The 18,989-nt window shown below is 38.0% G+C and overlaps 1 protein-coding gene across 1 annotated transcript in view; it reads right to left on the bottom strand.

The window, feature by feature from the left end:
- Positions 1–6,006: 6,006 nt before the first annotated feature.
- Positions 6,007–18,989, bottom strand: part of LOC145415633 (uncharacterized) — a 124,550-nt gene continuing 111,567 nt past the window's right edge. Inside the window, exons 6-7 of the mRNA XM_080284854.1 lie at positions 6,493–6,579; positions 6,007–6,146 (exon numbers count right to left, since the gene is read on the bottom strand). Coding sequence (XP_080140980.1) covers positions 6,007–6,146; positions 6,493–6,579 — 227 coding nt within the window. The remainder of the gene's footprint in view (positions 6,147–6,492; positions 6,580–18,989) is intronic.

Below are 18,989 nucleotides of genomic sequence, written 5' to 3'. Positions count from 1 at the left end.
AGAGGTATATGAGGGAGGGGGGGGTGAGTTGGGGGGAGGGTAGTCAAATGGTGGGTGACAGAGTGACTCGGAGGCGTTTTGTCTGCGGCCACCCTTTGCGGGATTAGGCGTCGGGCTATAGATAGATAGATAGAAGGTACTGACTGGAGTTTAATGAATAAAGTGAAACTGTACATGAGGAACATGAAATATTGATGAAAGCATGCAAGGAAAGGTGAGTAAATGTCTCAAAGTTTTCTGCAAGGATGAGGAAACAGAAAGAGTAATTCAATAACATGTAGGAAGGCACATGAGGCAAAGAATAGGGTGTGGAATAAGGTGTGAAGTACGCATAGCGAAAGGGCCAGGATTGATTATGGGCATGTAAGGAATGAATATGTAAAGATATGAAGAGGCAAAGAAAGTACATATGAAAAGAATATTATAAGCAAATACAGAAAAAGAACCCTACTTGTTTTATAGGTTTGTTAATGGCAAAATGAATGTAAAGAATAGCATATCAGGATTAGGTGATGGAGATGTAGCATCAGAAAAAGAAGAGCTGTGTAACTTAATGAATGATATATTACAATCAGTATTTTACTGGAAGAAAAGTTCTCAGAACCAGAAAACGAAGCAAGGATATTGAAAATGGCCATAAAACTGTTGAGAAGAATGAGATATTGCAGCTGATGAGAGATCTGAATGTGAACAAGACAATGATACTAGATGGCATGGCTGATCTGATCCTGATGGAATGTGCATATAAGCTGGTGTGTCCTGTTAATGACATCATTAAGTGTTCTTCAGAAAATGATCAACTACCCACTGACTGGAAAACAGCAAACATGGTGCCAGTTTTTTAGGGAGGAGGCAGACTAGATGCACTCAACTTGAGACCAGTATCCCTCACTATAGCTTATTCGATCTCATCTGAGCAGAGATGAGCCTTAAAATTTTGATAACTAGCATCTGATTGGTTGTCTGAGTGCATTTATTAGTAACAACGCATTTTGAATTGTTTTTACTATAAGGGTTACAATTTCCACTTGATAACACTGCCCAAATACAATATTATATATAGTTATTTACATACTGTAGATAAATCTAAAAACGGGGCCTTACACAGTTTATCAGATGGCCTAGATACGTGCAAAATTTTGAATTTTCAGGACAAATCAAAACACATCCAGGTAAAGTTTCACGAGTATCGTACATTTTTCCACCATGTTCAGCGAAATTAGGCTAAATTATGCCATTACTGCGACATTATGTAAAATCTAATGTAGTAGAACATTGGAATTTCAATGAAATATGACATATTTCCTAAGTTTTGATGAATGGTAAACAAGGATGGGGCACCAGTGGGATGTCCCACTTGATTATGCAGATAAATATTCGCATTTACTTGAGAGCATTTTGATGTCTCAGGGTCTATATTATGCTTCCTACTTTCACATCATCAGTGTGTTTATCTTTCAAGTAGTAAATTACAACTTCCAATAGAGCTGTGACAAGGTAGGGGAGGGTGGTGATGGTTCGGACGGTGGGATGGTTCAGACATTGCATTCCCTGAGAAATGGAAGGGACCTAGGGCCATGTGATCTTGTGTGAAAGTGGGAGAGTTTGTTTACTTTGGCCACATGGAACCTCCACGCTAGAAACACCTCACTTTTTGATGCAGGAGATCTTATGCTTTTCTGCATCTCCTATGTTATAGTTTGAGTGTATATTGTAAGCTCTACCTTTATGAATATACCAAGCATCAAACTGTGCATTATCAGGGTGAATCTGTGTTGCATGTAGAACATATTGCTATGAAAAACGAATGTTAAACTCTCTCGGGTGAAACTTGAGTGTACCCATCAATTAAATATGTCGATTCTGGATGATTCAGACAGTTGAGGAGGGGGATGGTTCAGACAGTGTCCGAACTATCCTTCCACCATTACCAAGTCATGACCTTATCAAATGATAATGCTAACTCTTTTGATCATTTATATATAAACACATAGTGAAACACCATTCTTAATAGCTGTCTGGGAATATATATTTATAGTTTTGTTCATTTAACCTATTCCTTAAAATATAAAAAGAAGGAAGGGGTATTACACTGCTATTTCAGTTCTGCAGGCTACAATATGTTAAAAGTCTTAAGTTAGTCAGTCTGGAATAAGGCCTAGAAAGTGAATAATAAAGTTAATATTCCAGAGAGAGAGAGAGGCTAATTATGCATAATTCTGAAGCAGAAAGTAAGAGGTTAAGTCAGTTATTAATAAATCTGGTGAAGGTTATTTCAGTTATATATATATATATATATATATATATATATATTTTTTAATCAAGTGGTTCATTTGGATTCTTAACTTTAATTAGGAAAATGAAATGTCTTTGAATTAATAAATGTTTGTTTTTATCCAATCCAACTCACATAATTTTAAGAATAGCTGAGTAATACATATGGTCAAACATCCCATCTTTCTGTCCGAACCATCACCACTGGTAGGGATGGTTCAGACGATTTAGTCAATCGTGTTTTGTTAACTACAGCTTAAAGCAAAAGAGCTAAGAATTTCATATTATCAACCTAAAGAGGCAAATGATGTGGCAACATTTTAACATAAACCAAATTACACTCCTGTTTAAACCTGAATTTTTATAAATATATTTTAAAAAAGTGTCTGAACCATCACCAACCTCCCCTATGGCCTGCAGGATTTTTAAAAGTGACAGTGACACATAGCTTCTTCACCTGTGTCTGCTATTCATTTTTCATTTGACTTACAATGTTTTACTAAGTAAGATTTTATGTAATGTTGCAGTAATGACATAATTTCCTTTAATTTGCTTGATCATGGGGGGGAAACAATCAAGGTACTCGTAAAATTTTACCCGGACGCGTTTTGCTTTGTCATGAGAATTCAAAAAGTCACACATACTAGGGCATCTGATACATGGTGTAAGGCCCTGTTTTTAATTTATCTATGCAAATATCTATATATAGTATTTTATTTGGGCAACCTAACATCAAACGATTATTGTAACCCTCATAACAAAAATAATTAAAAAGTGTTGCTACTAATGAATGCACTCAGACAACCAATCAGCTGCCAGCTTTCAGAAGCTTAAGGTTCGTCTCCTCTCAGATAAGAATGAACAGGCTATAGTGTTGTTTGCAAAATCTGTTAGGATGTTCTCAGAAAAAGATGGATTAAAGTTTTAGAGGAACATAAAGTTATAATGCCAAAGCAACATGGCTATAAGCTGAGAACAAGCAGATGCCAAAAAAATCTAAAAAAAAAAAATAATAATAATAAGTTTCCCTAGCAGAATAACAGATACCTGAAACAGTACAGAAGGGGAGATGGTGCAAATCTATGTTTAAAACTAGATTAGATAAAAACAGACTCAGGACAATTCATGTATCCTACAACTACAAAATACAACTAGGTACACACAGACACACATGCAAGCATGCACGCATACAAGTACACACACAGGTTTCACATTATATCAGACACAGGTTTCATATTATATCAGGTACAGTATATTGTTTTACTAAAATAACAATTAAGTATCAATTTTGGCATGACAAAATCATTATATATACAGTATATATATATATATATATATATATATATATCTATTTTAAATGTCAGGACCAACTTGCCTAGCCTCGAGCTGCTACGCCCCTAATGGAGCAACGTAGGATTGGATGATGATGATGAATGATGAATATATATATATACACATACACACGCACAGTATATATACAGTACCCTTGCGCCAAGACGGTAATATTGTCGCCTAAGGGTCCCGTCTTCGACGAGAAGCATCTTGGACCAAAACAACACCTTACGGAAAAAATTAATATTGTCACAAAATCACTGAAAAGTGTCCCTAAAAACATCAACCTAGACCTACTTTGGCATCAGAGCAAATTTCCCCACCTTGAAAGTGTATATTTCTGTGCTTCAAGGGTTTAGCAGATGGTTTCCTGGGCATTGTTATGCATGGAGAGGCAATAACCTAGGGGCAAATGCTGAGTGCAATACACGGTAAAATGTAAAATCATTGGACGAAGTGGCACGTGGTGTGGGAGTTTAAATGCAAACGATCAGACAGATAACATGAGTTGGATGAGTTTACAATGTGGAGAGTTTCTTTGTTGGACAAAAAGTTAATGATGAAGGGGCAGTAAAATTCATGTTTTCACCTTTCGTGCAACGTATAAAAAAAAAAAAGGGGGGGGGGGTTCTGCCCTATCTTTGTAATGAACTGACAGTCTTTGGTAGATAAAATTCAGCTCTTCAGGTATGTAAAGACACTACGTACTGACGAAAATAGTTAGGTACAATAATTATATGAATTCAGTTCTTATGAATTATACTGTCACACAAATTATGCTGCGTGGCTAATTTGTTTATTATTCACGATTACTGCATTCATGTGTACCTGAGAAGTGAAAAGTATGCAATAACTACATGCTGACAGCTTCAGTATAGTTTTTTTTTTTTTCCCTTTATTTTTGATGACTAAAGACATTCTAAAATAGTTTCACATTTTTTTTCTTTTTTTTGTTTAAATGAGTGCCCTGAGTGATTCCTGGCAAAATATGCGAGATGCCAGGTGGCCATTATTCACATGCTGATCAGGTCAGAAGTTTTTGCCTGATTGCTAATGAGGACTTTCAAGTGGTTTAGTGGCAATCCTTGGAGGTTTAAATTTTTATGGGGTGCATTAGGGGGCAAAAATAGTCCGTTAGGTTAGGTTAGTACGCAATAAGTCCACTCGGCGAGATCGTATGTAAACACACAGTCTTGGGTGTCTTAAAGCAGAATATATGTAATAACCTCTCTTTAAATATATTTTTAATGAAAAATATGGGGCTCCTAGAACCTAACCCCCTATTTTACATTTAAATATATGTCACGTTTTAGCACGAAAATGATGTTGCATGAGGTTCTGCATAATCCATCTCATGCTGTATAGAGATTGTACTCCATTTTATTGACAAATTGCAACAACGTCACTCTCCTGGGCGCAGGAACCATGTTGGACCAGGTGAGCCTGTCATAGCTGTATTCTCCTTGGATTTGGGCCATTTTGAACTGTTGGTTCCATATTGGATGTATGCAACAGTATTACAGCAATACTGTATGATGGATTATTATTTATGGTCTCCATCTTTAGCCTTTATAATTCTTTTTCTGTGCCTGCCCTCCTCTCTTCCTATTTCTCCCATCTTTCCTGTCGCTTCTTTTTACCTTTCTTTCCTTTACAGGTGGTCTTACATTGAGTGACAAGCCAAATGGTTTCCTGTAAGCCAAGAATCTATTTACAGCGCTGGTCCATATAACCATACGTGCTCCCTATGTGTCAATAAGTGGGTTGGTGGAGGGTTAGTGCCCCTCCCTGTAAAACAAATAACTCAAAGTCAAATGGCCACCCTTTACGGGATTATGACGTCTGGCAATAGACAGATAGATAGATCTTGGACAAACCCAACTTGGACATGAGGGTACTGTGTATGTGTGTAAATATATATATATATATATATATATATATATATATATATATATATATATATATATATATATACTGTTGCTTCTGAAACAAGTAACTACAGAATGTGAGGTACATAACCATCTAGGCACTGATCACACCTTACGGTGCCAAACTGCACTCGTCACAGAAAGAGTTGGGGTACCTAAAAAACAACAGTACAATGAACCCTTGGTTATCATACATAATTAGTACCACACCTAGTGCCTAATAACAAAAGCACAGAACCTATGGATCAAAACTGGTACCAGACATCCCACTCATAAACACAAATTTCCCCTTTTGCAATAATTTTGACCCAATAAATACATACATATTGTTGCGATAAGTATCAGAAACATGCACAGGCACAGTTATGTTAATAGAAAATAATAAGAAGGGCCCAGTATGGAAGAAACCGGTATCAAATAAAGATGTGAGATGGGTTTGATGTAAGGGGTTCTAAAACTAGGAAGTGGAGAGTTAGTGGTCTTTGCCACCTTGGATTAACTCCCAAACCAGGGTCTCATCTTTGAATTCCTCAAAACCATCAGAAACTGCAGATTCTGCACCATCATTGTTGGCAAAAACCAGCTCTGGTGCACAATAACAAAGTTTCTTATCTGAAAAAGTGTGCAAAATCAGCAGAGCTGGGGAAAAAATATATATATATATATATATAACCAAAGGATCACTGTACAGCAACTGGACTACAGCACCATAAAAACAAACAGCCATTGAATCACATAAGATAAAACCACCTACTATGGTTGTATCAGATAATCAAACAATTTATCACACATCCTACATCAACTTACACCATTACGTAAACATGAGAAGGAAGAACAGAATGTACATTACTCGGGATCTACTCCCTCCAGGACCTAAAATTTTATATAGATGATGTGAAGTGCCTCAGAACTTGCTCCAAATCTTAGGCCTCATGTGAAGCTGCCTCAGGTGGCAGACCAGCAGGAACTGTGGTTCCCTGGGATCCAGAGGCCAGTCTGAGCACCTTTGTCAGAGCCTCCTTTAACTCCAGGGCAGCATGCTTATCTGAGGCAAAAATGCAATAATCATCATCATAATCATTCTAATCCCATTTCACACTAAAAAATGTGGTGGAAAGAATTCAGAAAAGCTAAGAGGATTGCAAAAAATCAGAAGTATGAGAGTTAACAATAAAATAGGTCACATATTTATCTGGCGCTGCCTTACCCAACATACATCATTGTCTACCAAAGCAAAGAAATCAGGAACTTACAGCAATATCTGCTTTTTATTGCTTTAACCCGTGGGCTGTGGCAAAAGGTGGTGCAGACATTGCCTGCAGTGTGGCAAAATGGCAATTTTGGTCACTGCTACAGATTGCCATGAAATGTATATCAGTGACTAAGAAATTGCACTGTGCAGCTACCCACAGAATTTCTTTTTTTATGGCGTAGTTTTAGAGAAAAATGGTCAGAAATTGCATTTCTGGCAGGAACACAAAACTACCGGTATGCTTTGAGAGAGAGAGAAAGAGAGAGAGAGAGAGAGAGAGAAATGCGTATTGGGGCAGATGAGACAGGTTGTAAACAGGCCATTGCCAGTCTCCCCACTTGCCAGGTGGGCTGCCAGCTCGCTCTGCATGCTCCAATTCGAGCTTAAGGCACTACTTTTACACCCATTATTTACCACCTTACTTCTGTTACATTACCTCCTATTGACCTTACATTTGATTTTATGTTATTCTAAACAATCTGACCATGACTGCCTTTCCTGAGGTGATGGTATACAGAAAATGCATTATGAAGTGCGTACTTTTGGGTCATTGCTGCTGGTACAATTTAGAAACTGGGCTGAAGATAGGGAGTGGGAATGAGACTACCAGTTTCCCTAGTACCCCATAAATTTTGTCTCACACTGATCCTTTTAAAACCTTCCTGGTGCACTACTGAAAATCTCACTTATAAGAGGCATGTCGCAGTCCAGGGGTTAACCAATGGTGCACATGGAAACCAAATTTTTCAAACTGACCACCACTCCCCACAACATCCCTGAGTCTTTGAAAATTCCCATAAAAACAATGGCCAGTGCCTGCTCCACCTCAGTCACAGAGAGTAAGCTGACCAGTGTTGATGCACTTTAAACTCATCATGGAGTCTGTGGACTTTGTTGCCATACCAGAGCTTTTCAGGGGCTTATGTTGCTTGCCTTTGGGCTGTGTGCATGCCTGTAGCTCCTTTCATGGAAAATAATACAATCTGTCTATAGCCAGACCCCTTAATCCTATACGGAGTGGCCACAAAGAAATCACCTTACATAAATATGCATATAGTTGGTGCCAAACTGTCTCCTTTGTGATACGTAACTTATGTTACTAATTGCCTGCTTTTGATTTTGCTCATATCTATCTACACATCTCTCTCTCACTTTTAATAAACAACAAAATATTCTAAGTGCCTGTACCTTCTGTGGAAAATACAAAAGTACTTCTGTAAACATCCATGCATTTGGTGCCTGTCTCCACTGTATTGTGTAACTTACATAGCTGGTCGTCTGCTTTTGGCTCAGCTTATTTCCATCTACGCATCTCTCTCTCACTTTTAATAAACAACATTCTTTGTGCCTGTAACTGAACAAGCATGCAATGCAGGTGAGACAGGCCAATGGTGGAATATGTATAAAGAATTACACAAAAAATTAATAATAGGTAGCCTGAAAAAAAAAAAAAAATCTGATTCTGACCAAACTCAGAGGTAGCTCCTAGCTGAATAATTCAAGAAGCCATCGTGATGGAGTTTCTCAACCGGCACCTGCTGCTGTTATCTACTCCTGTTACACAAGTCCCAGAGCATTACACAAAAAAATTAATGATAGGTAGCCTGAAAAAAATATATATATATCTGATTCTGACCAAACTCAGAGGTAGCTCCTAGCTGAATAATTCAAGATGCCATCATGATGGAGTTTCTCAACCGGCACCTGCTGCTGTTATCTACTCCTGTTACACAAGTCCCAGAGATACTATATTCCACTTTGTTACAAAGTGTAAACCTATCTGAACAGTAAAGGAGATATAAAGGATTTAAAGTTTCAAAAATAGAGAATTGGTCATTTCAGGCATCTTGGATTTTTTCAAAATTTCGAAAGGACGGGCACCAACCTCCTATATGGCCCTACAATTATACAAAATATGAGAAAATTCCAATTCTGAGGTACAGCACGCAACAGATGAACAGGACATACGGACATGACCTAACGAAAGATTCCACTTCTTCAAAAACGAAGTGGAACAACTACTGTTACAAAATGGTGGAGTTACAAGATGGTGGCAGCTCAGAAGTACCTTACTTTTCTTCAGAAGTCTGACAAGTTTATTGTATCTGCTACTCCATCAGTGTCATGCCTTGCAGTGCTGTCTATCTTCTGAGATTTCCCACCACATACCTGGTGCAGACTAATTTTTGTCAATTTTCTGTGGCCAATTCAACAGTTTATTCAGGTCCCCTTCCAGCCCATCTCAACCAACCATAGTAATTGCTCCTTACGATGTATGAAGTTACAGAGCTATGAAGCTGACCCTACCAGGTGCCACACCCTGCCATACCAGTACTACCTACCATGCCTGCTGCCTTGTCTCTTGTCCTAGAGATGCGGTCACACCTTCTCCTTACACGGAGGACCAATGGTGAACCATAGCCTCAGCTGTGTGTGTGTGTGTGTGTGTGTGTGTGTGTGTGTGTGTTCTTACCTTACCTAATTGTATCTCAACAGGAATGAGTCAAGCTCATACTGTCCCGTGTATTAAGTCACTTTTATCATACACATCCTTAAATTTATGAATAGTTTTGGCACACACTGTTTTATTCGGCAGTGCATTTCACAGATCAACTGCCCTATTAGGGAAACTAAATTTCCTTACGTCTTTATCACCTCTCTTTTTATGCAGTTTTGTGCATTGTCCTCTTGCCAATGTTTCTCCATAGGTCTTATACTCATTTATGTATATTTTCTCTATGACTGAGACACATTTATATTGCATAATCATGTCTCCTCTTTTCCTTCTCTCCTGTAGCGTTGGCAAATTCAGTTTTTCTAGTCTTTCTTCACAGCTTAGATCCCTTAAGCTTGAAACCCATCTTGTAGCGGCCCTTTGAACTTTTTCAATCTTATCTATGTGTCTCTTGAGATAAGGATTCCAGACTACTGATGCATACTTCTGGGTTGGTCTGATGAATGATGTTATTAACTTCCTCAGCATGTCTTCCTTTATGTATGTGAATGCTATTCTCACATTAGCAAGCAGTGTATACATGTTCCTTACCTTCTCACTGATGTGGTCAGCCGGAGATACTGTAGTCTCTTACTGATAATCACTCCTAGGTCCTTCTCTCTTTCTGATATCTGTAGGGTTTTACTTCCTAACTTATAATCCCAATCTCACCTTTTTCCACTTTTACCAAACTTCATTACATGACACTTGTCCACATTGAATTCCATTTGCCATTTATCGCTCCATTCATGAAGTTTATTTAATTCTTCTTGTGGCTCTTTACAAGAGTCTGTGTTAGTAATTCTCCTTTGTATTTTTGCATCATCAGCAAACATATTTCGATAGCTTTCATTTCCAATGTTACTATCTATGTCATTTATATACACTAAAAACATAATTGGTGCCAGCACTGAGCCCTGTGGAACTCCGCTGGTCATTTTCCTACATGATGAGTAATTTCCCCTTAGTACTGTTCTCATTTCCCTTTTTCTGAGAAAATCTTGCATCCAACAGTACAGGTTGCCTTGGATTCCTCCTTGATTGTACAGTCTCCATAAAAATCTTTGGTGCGGTACTCTGTCAAATGCTTTCTTGAAATCTAGATAGATACTGTCCACCCATCCTTCTCTTTTCTGTAATGTTTCTCCAACTCTATCATAGTAGCTTAATAGGTTAGTAACACATGATTTTCCCTTTCTAAAACCAAACTGCCTTTCTGTTACCATATTGTGTTCTTCTAGATGGTTTACCCAAACTTTTCGTATCAGCTTTTCTAATATCTTACAACAATGGTTATGGTCTGACAAATCTAAATTGGTGGCTAGGGTAGGGTGCGAAGCTCTGCACAATGTTGCCATGTTTTCCATATGCGCAATGCCCCCCCCCCCCTCTCCTGGGGGGAGATGTGTGTCACCCTGAGGAATTTTGTTTCTTTTATGAGTGACTTATAAACTTATGCTTTCATTTCTTTATTTTGTTTTTATTATATCTAATTATATTTAAAAATATTTATTATTGGGGGCTGGTTGAGCTGCCATAATGTCTGAGTCAAGGACACAAAGGAAAGTGAACCACGATGCTCTGGCCAGGTTAAACTGAGAAGGTGTCAGTGTTGCTGCGAGGGTTTATTATTTTTTTTTTACTAAGAAATTGGTATATTTTTTCTTATATTCCTCCGCATTATCTTATAATCATAATTGTTACATTATTACCCACCCCAGAAATACAGTAAATGCCAATAAAAATTCCTAAATTTTTTTTTAGCAACAGTGTAAAATATTTATGCCACGTTTCTGTATTGCTGTATAAATATTTTATGCGTAAGAAGTTTATGTTCTTTCATACATTAGAATACACACGTTAACAGTGTATTCATATGTGTTTATCTTATTTGTTCTGCCATTTACATATATAACAGCTGTTTCATATCACGGGTTTGGGAAACATAGCAACACTGCACAGAGGTACGTGCCATACCCTAGTCGCCAGTTTAGATTTGTCAGACCATAGTGATACTGGTCAGTAGTTGAGTGAATTTTGTCAATTACCTTTCCTGAATAGGAGAACAATGTTTGCTTTCTCCCAAATATCAGATTTTGTGTGTGTGTGTGTGTGTGTGTGTGCGTGTTCTTACCTAATTGTATCTTTACAGGAATGAGTCAAGCTCGTACTGTCCCATGTCTTAACCCCTAATGCGCGGCCAATGGACAGCCGACCCCCCCCCCCCGGGTGGCAGGGTTCGATCGCGGTCTGAGTACCTGTAGGAAAATATTAGCCAAAAATCAGAGATTAACCCTAAAAATTATACTTGGTATGGCAGATAGTACTTACATTCAGCTTTCTCCAGAGACAGGTGTTGAGCCTTCGTGGACTACCCAAGGACTTGTGGAGACTTGCAAAGTTGGGTAACAAAATCTTCACTTTCACACCTCCAGCAACCCGGTTTCCCCTCTACCACAGCCTCATTCTGTCACAGTAAACTTTATACTACAACGTACAGGTAGTTTGGAATCCGTATTTGTACAACAAGCACTGAAAATAAGGTTAAAATCAACGACGCGTACGGCCGACATGCAGCGTGGCGGCGGTCTTCCCGTCACTCAACAAACATTTCCATTTTCACAGCTAAAAACATGTATACTACATTATTTTCAATCATATTACTTCCCAAAAAATCACTGCAGTGTGCTTTTTATTCTGCCTTATGCCCGTCACTTTATTCTTGTTCCTGTCAGCCGCTCGCACTGACTCGGAAGTGCTAGAACTCGCCATAATGTCACTTTGAAAGCCTGCGGTAAACTGACACTAAACAGGGGCAAACCGTGAGAAAAAAAGCTAGTGTGACAACTAGGGAAAGAAGCATATCCTATCAGCATAAACTGCTTGTGAGAGGAGAGCGCAGATTTACGGTTCTGAGCAGTCAGAGCACTGCCACGTATCTCAGCCAGGCTGGCCGGGCCATGGTGGGGGGGGGAGGGGGGAAAAACGCGATACTTGGCAACAACGGAGGTCACTAGTACAAAGGTAAAGTATGCTAATTGTAGCTAAAGGGTGGTGGTACTGATAGACAATACCAGCTGGAACATCCTTGCCAGCATTTATTCAAAATTAACTCAAATCGCAAACGCGACGATCCGCCGTTATGTCCTTTTAGGCGAGCGTCGCAAACGCAACGACCCGCGTTTTAGGGGTTAAACAGTATTTATCGTACATATCCTTAAATCTGTGAATTATTTTGGCACACACTATTTCATTCGGTAGTGCAATCCATTGATCAATTGCTCTGTTTGGGAAACTGAATTTCCTTACATCTTTATCACCTCTCTTCTTAAGCAGTTTTTTGCAGTGTCCTCTTGCTGATGCTTCCCCATATGTTAAGTAATCATTTATGTCTATTTGCTCCTTCCCTGATATGCATTTATATAGCATTATCATGTCACCTCTTTTCTTTCTCTCCTGTAGTGTTGGTAGATTCAGTTTATTTAGTCTTTCTTCGTAGCTTAGATCCCTTAAGCTTGGTATCCATCTTGTAGCGGCCCTTTGAACTTTTTCAATCTTGTCTATGTGTTTTTTGAGATGAAGACTCCAGACTACTGATGCATACTCCAGGGTTGGTCTGACGAATGATGTTATTATCCTTCTTAGCATGTGTGTGTGTGTGTGTGTGTGTGTGTGTGTGTGTGTGTGTGTGTGTGTGTGTGTGTGTGTGTGTGTGTGTGTGTGTGTGTGTGTGTGTGTATTTACCTATTTGTAGTATACAGGAATTGAGCAATGCTCGTGTTGTCCTGTCTCCATATCCACATTTATCAAGTCTACCTTTACACACATCAATGTTTTTCTCATGTACCACCTCTTTGCCTAAGTCATTCCAAATATTTAAGTATTTACCAAATATACCTAATTGTGATATACAGTACACGGAATGTACTATGCTCGTGGGTTTCCGTCGCTGTTTCTCAATAAGTCAAATTTAGCTTTAAACTCGTTTAAGTTTTTAGACTAGACAATCTCTTTGTCCAGGCTATTCCATAAATCTATACTTCTGTAAGGAAAGCTATATTTCTTGATAGCCTTCAAGCAGCTTGACTTTTTCAATTTCATTCCGTGTCCTCTTGTTGCTCTCGTATCCCATACAAACAGATTTTCTTTGTCAATTTTATCTACTCCCACCATGGTCCAAAACACTGCAATCATGTCTCCCCTCTTTCTCCTTTCTTCTAAGGAAGGCAAATCCAGTGTTTCCAGCCTCTCTCTGTATGACAGGTCTGCCAGACTGGGGACCATCTTGGTTGCTGTTCTTTGTATTCTCTCAATCTTGTTTATATCTTTCTTTTTGTGTGGGGACCACACTACCGCTGCATATTCTAACCTGGGGGGGATCATGGCCACTATCAATTTTTTCATCATCTCCTCATCCATATAATGAAATGCTACTCTTATGTTAGTCAGGAGTTTATAAGGCTCTCCAACTATCCTGTTAATGTGCTTTTCTGGTGACAAACTATCTTGGACCAGCACTCCCAAATCTTTCTCTTCTTTCCTTTTTGTGATTAATTCATTACCCAACAAATTATTCAGTGATGGCCTCCTGGTACTTTTACCCATTTCCAATATTTTACATTTCTTTACATTAAATTTCATTTCCCACGTCCGGCTCCAATTGTGTATCCTATCCAAATCCTCCTGCAGTATTTAAAATCCTCCTCAACCTCTACCTTCCTCAAGATCTTTACATCATCAGCAAACAGACTTGCATAACTGTTCACTCCATCTACCATATCATTTACGTAAATTAGGAACATTACTGGCGCCAACACCGAGCCTTGAGGGACTCCACTTGTTACTTCCCTCCATCCAGACATCCTATCCTTTATTACTGTCCTCATTTGTCTGTCTCTCAAAAAGTCTCTCATCCATTCCAGAAGTTTCCCCTTCAGTCCACATTAGTCTCTTATGAGGTACCTTGTCAAAGGCCTTCTCTAAGTACACACAATCCACCCAACCATCTCTCTCCTGTACCATGTCAATCGCTCTTGAGTAAAACCTCAACAAGTCAGAAACACATGACCTTCCACATTTGAATCCAAACTGACATTCAGCCAAAATATTCATCTCTTCCAGATATTTTATCCATCTGTCTTTCAGGATTCTCTCACACAATTTTGCGACCATGCTGGTTAGAAACACTGGTCTATAATTCAGGGGTTCTTCCCTGTTTCCTTCCTTGTAAATTGGTACCACATTTGCCCTCTTCCATTCTTGTGGCACTTTCCCCTCTTCCAGTGAGCATACGTTTAAACTGTGGATATTATCCGCCAGTTGTTCTCTGCAGTCCTTCAGTACCCAATTAGAAATTCCATCAGGTCCTGGGGCTTTCCTTACATCTTGAGTTTCCAGTAATTTATACACTTCCTGTACCTCCACTTTTATATCTTTTATCACCGGAACATTTCTAATCACTCCCTCCCTTTCCACAAGCTCCTTTTCTTTAGTGAAAACTGACTGGAAACGTTTGTTCATTATTTCTGCTTGCATTGCCGCATCCTTAAAGACCTCTCCTTCTACTTTCAGTTTGGTGATTCCTTCCTTTTGTTTCAGTTTGCCATTAACAAATGTATAAAACAGTTTGGGTTCATCCTTGCATTTGTCTATTATACCTTTTACAAAATTCCTTTCTTCTTCTGTACGTATTCTTGTGTATTCATTTCTTGTTCTTTTATATTCTTCCTTTGTTCTGTTGTTACCTCTCTTTCTCCAATTGTTCCATGCCTTTTCTCTCTCTTTTTTGCTATCATACACCTTCTATTAAACCACTCCTTTTTCCTGTTTTCTCTCCCTCTTACTCTTGGTACAAATTTTTCCACTCCCAAATTATAGAGGTCTAGAAAGATATCCCACTTCCTCTGTATCTCTCTTGTTTCTCTGAATTTTCTCCAATCCGCATTTTGAAAAAAAGTTTCCCAATCCTGTAAAATTTGCTTTCCCAAAGTGTGTGTGTGTGTGTGTGTGTGTGTGTGTGTGTGTGTGTGTGTGTAAAATTTGCTTTCCCAAAGTGTGTGTGTGTGTGTGTGTGTGTGTGTGTGTGTGTGTGTGTGTGTGTTCTTACCTTACCTAATTGTTCTTACCTAAGTGTATCTTTACAGGAATGAGTCAAGCTCATACTGTCCCATGTCTTAAACCATATTTATCGTACATATCCTTAAATTTGTGAATTGTTTTGGCACACACTATTTCATTCGGTAGTGCATTCCATTGGTCAATTGCTCTGTTTGGGAAACTGAATTTCCTTACGTCTTTATCACCTCTCTTCTTATGCAGTTTTTTGCAGTGTCCTCTTGCTGATGCTTCTCCATGTGTTAAGTAATCATTTATGTCTATTTTCTCCTTCCCTGATATGCACTTATATAGCATTAACATGTCACCTCTTTTCCTTCGCTCCTGTAGTGTTGGTAGAATCAGTTTATTTAGTCTTTCTTTGTAGCTTAGGTCCCTTAAGCTTGGTATCCATCTTGCAGTGGCCCTTTGAACTTTTTCAATCTTGTCTATGTGCTTTTTGAGATGAGGACTCCAGACTACTGATGCATAATCCAAGGTTGGTCTAATGAATGATGTTATTATCCTTCTTAGCATGTCTTCATTTATGTATGTGAATGCTATTCTCATATTTGCAAGCAGTGTATACATGTTCCGTACCTTCTTGCTGATGTGGTCAGCCGGAGATAGTCTGTTATTGATGATCACACCTAGGTCTTTCTCTCTTTCTGATGTGTATAGGGTTTTATTTACTAACTTATAATCCCAATCAGGTCTTTTTCCACTTTTACCAAACTTGATTACATGACACTTGTCCACACTGAATTCCATTTGCCATGTACTATTCCATTCATGAAGTTTATTTAATTCTTCTTGTAGCTCTTTACAAGAGTCTGTGTTAGTAATTCTCCTTTGTATTTTTGCATCATCTGCAAACATATTCAGATAGCTCTCATTTCCAGTGTTACTGTTTATATCATTTATATACACTAAAAACATGATTGGTGCCAGCACTGAACCCTGTGGTACTCCACTAGTCACGTCTTTCCATGATGAGTAGTTTCCTCTTAGTACTGTCCTCATTTCTCTTTTTATGAGAAAGTCTTGCATCCAACAAAACAGTTTGCCTCGAATTCCTCCTTGATGGTACAGTTTCCATAAAAGTCTTTGGTGTGGTATTGTGTCAAAAGCTTTCTTGAAATCTAAATAGATACTGTCCACCCATCCTTCCCTTTCCTGTATTGTGTTTGTTACTCTGTCATAGTAGCTCAGCAGATTAGTAACACATGATTTTCCTTTTCTGAAACCAAACTGTCTTTCTGTTATCATACTGTGTTCTTCTAGATGGTTTACCCAAGCTTTTCTTATAAGCTTTTCTAATACCTTGCTTACAACACTGGTCAGTGATACTGGTCGGTAGTAGAGTGGATCTGGTCTATTTCCTTTCTTGAATAAGGGGACAATATTTGCTTTTTTCCAAATATCAGGTAGTTTACCTTGACTCAAGGATTTCTTGAAAATTAAAAATAATGGTTTACTTAACTCCTTTGCACATTCTCGAGTACCCAACATGAAATTTCATCAGGACCACTTGCTTTTCCTCTGTCTAATCTACTTAACTACTCCTGTATTACTTTTTCTGCTATTTGTATATCTGGTAGTATGTGTGGACATGCATGTTCCACATAGTCCCTCTCAAAATTTTTTTCTTCTGTAAAAACTAATTTGAAATTCTTATTTAGTGCTTCACAAATATCCTTTGCAGGATTAGGGCGTCAGGCTATAGATAGATAGATAGATAGACAAATATCCTTCTCTTGTGTGTGATTCCCTTGTCCGTAATTGATTGTACTATATCTTTTACTTTGGTTTTGCTTCTGGTATAGCTGTAAAACAGCTTTGGTTGATCACTAATTTTATTTATTATATCCTCCTCAAACTGTTTTTGGGCTTCCCTCCTTACTCTTGTATAATCGTTTCTTGCCTGTTTGTATTTATTATACGCCCTTTCACTATTATGTCTTCTGTATCTATTCCACAACAAATCTCTTCTTTCTTTTGATTTTTTACATTCTGTATTGAACCATTTCTGTATTTTCTTATCTGCTTCTTTGTGCTGTGGGATGTACTTCTGGACTCCTATTTCATAAAATTCACAAAATTTTTTATATACAGCATTTAAATCTTGTCCTCTAAGCTCATTTTCCCAATCAACTTCTAAGAAATACTTCTTTAGGTCTTGATAATTTCCCTTTTTATAGTTTAGGCTCTTTTTGTAACTGTCATTGCTGTTTACTATGTCATATGCTATCCTGAAGTTATAATTTAGTACTGCATGATCGCTTTTGCCGAGTGGAGGGTGATATATTAAACTGTCAATATCATTTTCTTGCCTAGTAAATATTAGATCTAGCACTGAAGGTACATCAAGTCCTCTTTTTCTGGTGGTTTCCCTCACATGTTGCGTCAGGAAGAACTCTTGTACGAGATCGAGGAGCTTTTGGTCCCAACAGCTTTCTTGGCTAATTATATCTAGAGTATTCCAATTTATATTTGTATTGAAATCCCCAGTTAGTATAATTCTTTCTGATTTCTCTTCCATTTTATGTAGTAATGATCTTAAACTCTGAATTGTACTCTCTGCCAGGTCCTCATATTCATCTCTTTCCCATGTGTTTGATCTGGGTGGCATGTACAAATTGGCTACAATTACTTTACCTTCAGATGTGTTGATCTCTACTGCAATCAGTTCTACTTGTGATGGTATATCTAGTTTTATTTCATTGACTTTTAAATTTTTCTTAGTTAATATTATAATTCCCCCTCCTTTTTTAAATTTCTGTCTCTTCTCCATATATTGTATTCCTCTAAGTTTAGTATGTCATTGGATATCCTTGGTGTTAATTTTGTTTCAGTTAGGCATATTATTTGTGGTTCATTTTCTCTGACATAATCATTCATCTCCAGTAATTTAGATACCATTCCATCCACATTTGAGTACATCAACTTTATCATCTTGTTTATATACTTGTCATGACATGGTTCTACTACCTTCCTCCCTTTTCTTCCATCCTGTTTGTGTACCACTTTCGTACCTGCAATCCTATTACTTTGTAAAAAAAAAACTACTTCTTCTCCTCTTCCGATCTTCCTTCATTTTTTGTTTTTGCTTCCTCCCTTTTCTCTCTCAGTAATTCCAGTTCCTCTTGTGTTAGGCATCTTTTTATCCATACATTTTTGAACTCCTCTTTTTCCATAAGACTCTTTGCATTTTTTAGTATCTCTTCCACAGTGTTTACTCTCTGGAAAGTCACCTTTAGAGGTCTTGTCTTGCTTTTCTCATATTTCCCTAACCTTTTGTGTTCCTCTATGTCTTTACTACAGATTTCCTCTGATACTTCCTTCAGTAAGCTCATTACATTTGCCATCTCCTTTTTGTCTCTTGTGATCTTGTTTTTTAGATCTTCCTCTTCTATACCAGTGATTACTATAGATTTGTTTATATCTACTGAATCTCTCACTAACTTTGGATTGTTTTGGATTATTCTTTTCACTTCCTGTTTAATGCTTTTTCCCTCCACCCTTGTTTCTAAGTCTTTCTTTACTTTCACCATTTCAGCATACGTGGTTTCCACATCATTTTTGTAGCTTTGCACAGCTTCATTCACCTGTGTTA

The sequence above is a fragment of the Coenobita brevimanus genome, chromosome 103, assembly GCF_032717465.1.
Source record: "Coenobita brevimanus isolate Jiangsu-jjx chromosome 103, ASM3271746v2, whole genome shotgun sequence".
Taxonomy (NCBI): domain Eukaryota; kingdom Metazoa; phylum Arthropoda; class Malacostraca; order Decapoda; family Coenobitidae; genus Coenobita; species Coenobita brevimanus.
The sequence above is the reverse complement of the archived record's forward strand: the minus strand, read 5'-3'. Positions and strand labels throughout refer to the sequence as shown.